Below are 5,822 nucleotides of genomic sequence, written 5' to 3'. Positions count from 1 at the left end.
CAGTCCCTTCTGACGTAACCTGTGATCAGAGGGAACCAGAACACACCGCCATGGTCAAGAGTCTTAGCTTTCAAGACTGGGGTCACTGGCCTGAACGGTTCAAACTCAAGAAAATAAAACCAACATGACAGTTTCAGAAACCGCCAGAAGGGTCTTTTAGTTCCAATATGTCTCTGGTTTTGAATCTAAAATGAATGCAATAGCTTCAATATTGAAACTCAAATGTAATTACATTTTAAAAACAAGAGACCCAGCTTAAATCTCATGAAATACAAGTTATATTTTTGAAGTCAATGATTGAACTTGTACATTCAAAACGTAGAAATTTAAATAAAATCTGTTAGCACTGAAATCACACGAGTCAGTGCCTTACTGATACAATCCTTCAGTTAATTATCATAGAACAAAAGACGTGGCATCAGAATTGATGAAGGCTACCACTGCAAACATTGACAGCATCAATTTGTTTTCTTACTGGCATTGATCTTTGGCTAATTGTGCACCTAATATTATGGGCATCTGCAGTCGTACTTGTTCCCAAGGCAAAGCACATAATGTCTTGTTCTGCCACATTAACAATAAAATGTAAAAATAAAAGCTAAGAAAACTGAATGTATTCCCTTTTCCTGATTTTACAGTAGGACAGTGTTAAAATGTGGATGTAGCCTGAGATTCTCATAGAAAACAGTAGATATGCATAGAATAGACAGCATTGTGTTTAAAATACTGGTTGGCTCCACTGCCTGTGGTTTACATGTAGGTCTTGGGAACGATGGGATCTCCATACATGCAGTCTTCCTCCAGGGCCAGGTTGTACTGACTGCCACTTCCTCCCTTGTAGGCGCTGGTCACGATCCTCAACCAGCCCTTCTCTCCCTGGCAAGAAAATAGAAACTTCCTCAATCTGTTGTGTCAGCTAGATAAATATGCTTGATGGTACATGAGCAACAGAAAAGTTAAGTTAACTACAGGAAAAGCTATAGATAGGCTAGGTTTGTTGCCGCATCTTGATCGCAATTCTGTAGCAGAACAGGATTCTCTGCTGCAGTTTCCATAGGAGATCACTACAGACAGATATATGGCATGCATGGTGTTCATTTAAGAAGCTTACCCAGGGCTCTCCCCAGGAGTTGCGGACGATCCAGAATTCCACACCATTCTCATCCAGGCCCCAGCCAGCAACAGACACAATGTGGTTGATGTTGGGGTCCTCTATATACTCAGAGTACAGGCCTCCTGTGTAGGCGTCCAACTTCTCTGTCGCCATGATCCCACAGCTACCAAGGACAAAAAAAAGAAAAATGATAGTGTCGCTTTAACTAAATACAGACGCCATGTTTGTGTGTACGTTTTGAGGGGCGGGAAGGGAAAGAGACTACTTGGACAGAGTTGCATGGCTGCAGTAAGCCAATGAACATTAAGCGGCAACTCCATACAGACAAGCAAAATGAATTGCTCCTTCACTAACTTCCTAAGTCATAGTGCTGCTATGGGGTCACTTTGTTTCACGTCAGACATTGGCAAACTGACACTGAGGTAGGTGCCCGTTGGACTGATTTGGCTCTACTTCTCATGCAAATCCATACACCGTCACAACAGGAGGAGCGCATAAGAGAAACAGTCACCACGTTGACCAAGTCCAGTTCCTAACCTGATCGGTCCGCCAGCATATATCTCAGCCATCATCTTCTCCCTCCCACTGACAGGGCCGAAGTCTCCGACTTTCCACAGAGTGTAGTTCTGGATGACGTTGCAGACACCGAATGTGGTGCAGGTTCCACACTGGTTGAACAGTTTGCACGCTGCAAAACAATATGGAGAACATGTTAAAATAGGACAAATGGCAAATGAACCACAATCTTAATTTTGTGATCAAGTCTATAATGGGAAAGACTTAAACCAAGTGAAGTGACTGTTCAGCTGGGAGTTAAAATCTTGAGGCCTTACTCTGATCCTTGGCTTGGTAGTTGTTGCAGGTCTCGTCAGGGATGCCATGTTTGTTGGCATACTCCCACACCCCACTGTGATCACCTCCATGACAGGAGCCAGCCTCACCACAGTCCACCACATTCTGGACTGACAGATAGGCAGAGGGCCAGGCTCCCTTCCGCTTGATGTTTATGCGATCTGGCAAAAGGGGCACACCAACAACCAGTCCATTAATTCAGTACTTGTTCCAGAATCTGCTCATAAATGTTGAAAATTCAAACTTAGTAAGGACAAGTCTAGGATTCTGAAGTCATTGTATTATGATAAAGGACTACTTGTATGAGCAGAGGAGGAAATTGCCTTTGCATATTAAAAACAGATTTACCAGAAACCCAAATGACAGGAAACCATGAAGCTATAACTGCACAGTCAGGTGTTGCCACAAACTTCCCTGCCAGGCCACCCCCCCGAATGAGTCAGATGTGTTAAATGCCTGACAGGCATTAATGTTTGAACAATAGCAATGTTTATTCCACTTACGTTATAAAATCTAGTTTAAGTGACTTTAGATTGGTAAACCATCTTTATGACAGTCATCTTGAAGGGCAATTACCAAGCTTTGCAACACCGTACCTATAGAGAATCAAAAGTTTCCAGACATCCATAGCCAAATAGAATTTTACAGTCTGATCTTCATCCTGTCCATTTGTACCATGTAAACTGTATGCCTTGTTCATTTCTATGAGCTGTACAAATTAGATGACAGCAGAAAGGCGAGATGGAGGTTAGGCTACCTGCCATGGCGCTGGTGCTGCCGTGTGCCCAGCAAGAGCCACAGTACTGGGGGATGTGCTGGTTGCGAGTAGTGCTGACGTAGTTGGTGCCGTTGATGTTCCTCCAGTCCCAGGCCTTGGGGAGCTCATCGAGTTCAAGGAACTCATAGGGTCGGGGCATCGTCCTGATGAAAGACATGACATCAGGGTACAAGGTGCTCTAGATATTATTTTTTAGGGGGGGGTAATTGGTAGTTAGTCTTGTCCCATCGCTGCAATTCCTGCACAAACTCGGGAGAGGTGAACGTCGAGAGCCATGCGTCCTCAAACACAACCCTGCCAAGCCACACTGCTTGCTTAACCTGGAAGCCAGCTGCACCAATGCGTCAGAGGAAACACCATACAGCTGGCAACCGAAGTCAGCGTGCATGTGCCCGGCACAACGAGTCGCTAGAGCACGATGGGACAAGGACATCCTGGCTGGCCAAACCCTCCCCTAACCCAGATGACGCACACTCGGCCAATTATGCACCGCCTCGTGGATATCCCGGTCAGCTGCGACACAGCCTGGGATCGAACCCAGGTCTGTAGTGACCCCTCAAGCACTAATACAGTGCCTTAAACCGCTGCGCCACTCGGGAGGCCCTAGATAGAATTCTAAATGCAGAGCGGCTCAAACAAACTCTGCAAGCATGAAGGATCTAAGCACTCATAAGGTCCCATGCAAAACCTGACCAGATTGAACTTGGTAGAGCTGCCTCTCCAAGCACAAGTATTCTTTCAAAACTCAACTACCCCTGAAAGGGTCATGTATGTCTCTGGAGACAACCAGTGAGCAGTCAGTCTAATTACATTTGGAAGGGGGGGGGGGGGGGGGAAATTGTGAGCACCCAATAGCAAAATGGGATGATAAGCTTTAAACAACAGGTCAAACTCTGCCCATACTACGGCCATCTCCTAACCACAGACAAGTCAAAAATATTGTCTCCTTCGGCTTTGATTGCGTTCAAACTTTAGATAATCAGTCTATTACAGAAGGAACATCATGGCTAAGTCTTAAAAAGGGGAGGAACTTATCAACATTTGAGCCATTAAACCGGTTGTAATATGTACAACAAACTCGCTCAGTGGCTGACTAATATCAATGGAGTGCAGAAGATGCAGGCAAAGCACGCATGAACAAATCAAGAACACACAACAAAAAAGACAATTGAAACCACTAGAGGCAAAAAATAAGCATGCGCTTGCTGGTCGCCCTACTTCCCATATCAAATGGCTTTGATTATATGAAATAAATCAAAAAGTACACTACAAAGAAAATAGCGGTGTTGCGCAAATACAAATAACTGACTTTTTCCTCTTTCCTCCACGGCTGTTGCAACAATCTAAGTCACTACAACAATCATGTTGCAACAACTAGCTACTATTGATAGCTCAAGAGCAATCACTAGACATATCAGATTTGGTGATGGAAGACATCACGGCTAAAGTTACCTGAATCCATTGTTCTTGTTCCGCTCGGGTCTATAGCATGGCTGCTTCTCGTTAAAGTAGCGTCCAGCAAAGACACCCGACACCATAAACACGAATAACAGCGACCGAGCCATGTTGAAAAATATTTGTCATATGACTTCTTAGAAACTCGGTGAGATTTTTATACTGTTTCACCACGAGGGTCAACGTGAACGCGGCGTAAACGCGGCGCAGACTCGAAGAGTTTTGTGTCATAAGGACTTTACTTCCCTGCCATTGATTACTGGTTTTACAGACAGCACGAGATGGTTTATAGATCAGTGAACAACTTAGGTCCCGTGATTAGTGACTCATTACAGTACACTACACACGTAGGAACAGCTGAATTGATTTTGTTTTACAAACATTGCACCTTCTAATTAATGAATCAACCAAACACTGCCCTTGGCTTTAATCAAAATCTTTTCAAAAAGCTACATTTTGGGTGGGGGGGTAATATTGCCGAATGGACAGAACCTGCACTTGCAACATCCAGAAAGTGATACATTGGTATGTTACAATTTGAGGCTACAATTTGAGGCTTGCCAAAATATAACATTACCATTTTACAGGCTTGCAAACATGTTTCATTGCAAGTTTCATTCAAGAGAGCTATTGATACAATGTTAACATTTTTACAGGCTTGCCTGCATCAATATGGCCAGCGATCTAAGGCACTGCATCTCAGTGCTAGAGGTGTCACAACAGACCCTGGTCCGATTCCAGGCTGTATCACAACGTGCGCACAATTGGCCCAGCGTCGTCCGGGTTAGGGTTTGCCGGTGTAGGCCGTCATTGTAAATAAGAATTTGTTCTTAACTGACTTGCCTAGTTAAAAAAAGGTTAAATAAATAATAATAACCTGTGGCATTCAAACGTTGCTCCATGCAAATGATCCGTGTTGGAAAAAGTACCCAACTGTCTTACTTCAGTAAAAGTCATGATACTTTAATAGAAAATTGCTCAGGTAAAAGTAAAAGTAACCCAGTAAAATACTACTAGAGTAAAAGTCTCCCAAGTATTTGGTTTTAAATATACTTAAGTATCAAAAGTAAAAATAATTTCAAATGCCTTACATAAACTAAACCAGACTGCACCATTTTCTTGTTTTTTAGCCAGGTGCATACTCCAACACTCAGACATAATTTACAAACGAAGCATGTGTGTTTAGTGAGTCTGCCAGATCAGAGGCAATAGGGAAGACCAGGGATGTTCTCTTGATAAGTGCATGAATTGGACCAATTTCCTGTCCTGCAAGCATTCAAAATGTAATGAGTACTTTTGGGTGTCAGGGAAAATTTATGAAGTAAAAAGTACATTAATATCTGTCATGTAGTGAAGTAAAAGTTGTCATAAATATAAATAGTAAAGTACAGATACCCCCAAAACGACTTAAGTAGTACTTTAAAATATTTCTACTTAAGAACTTTACACCGCTGCAAATGATAAGGCGCGTTCCTTTGTCTAGGCGTTGCTGACAGATCTCACAACACTTGGATAGGTTTTACATATCAGCTAAACACAATACAGCAATCTGTCAAGTCGATGACAGTCAATGTGCCAGGCAACCATTGGATGATGCTTTCAACAACTGAGCAGTGGAACACG

The 5,822-nt window shown here is 43.0% G+C and overlaps 1 protein-coding gene across 1 annotated transcript; it reads right to left on the bottom strand.

Moving 5' to 3' along the window:
• Nucleotides 1-255: 255 nt before the first annotated feature.
• On the bottom strand, nucleotides 256-4,355 carry LOC115207978 (cathepsin Z). The gene is made up of 6 exons (XM_029775649.1): nucleotides 4,197-4,355; nucleotides 2,724-2,887; nucleotides 1,948-2,127; nucleotides 1,652-1,802; nucleotides 1,112-1,277; nucleotides 256-876 (listed from the first exon to the last, which is right to left on the bottom strand). The coding sequence occupies exons 1-6, from the start codon at nucleotides 4,307-4,309 to the stop codon at nucleotides 751-753; spliced, it is 900 nt and encodes a 299-aa protein (XP_029631509.1). The 5' UTR covers nucleotides 4,310-4,355; the 3' UTR covers nucleotides 256-750.
• Nucleotides 4,356-5,822: the final 1,467 nt, after the last annotated feature.

This window comes from Salmo trutta, chromosome 14, assembly GCF_901001165.1.
Source record: "Salmo trutta chromosome 14, fSalTru1.1, whole genome shotgun sequence".
Classification (NCBI taxonomy): domain Eukaryota; kingdom Metazoa; phylum Chordata; class Actinopteri; order Salmoniformes; family Salmonidae; genus Salmo; species Salmo trutta.
This window is presented reverse-complemented; position numbering and strand designations above follow the sequence as displayed.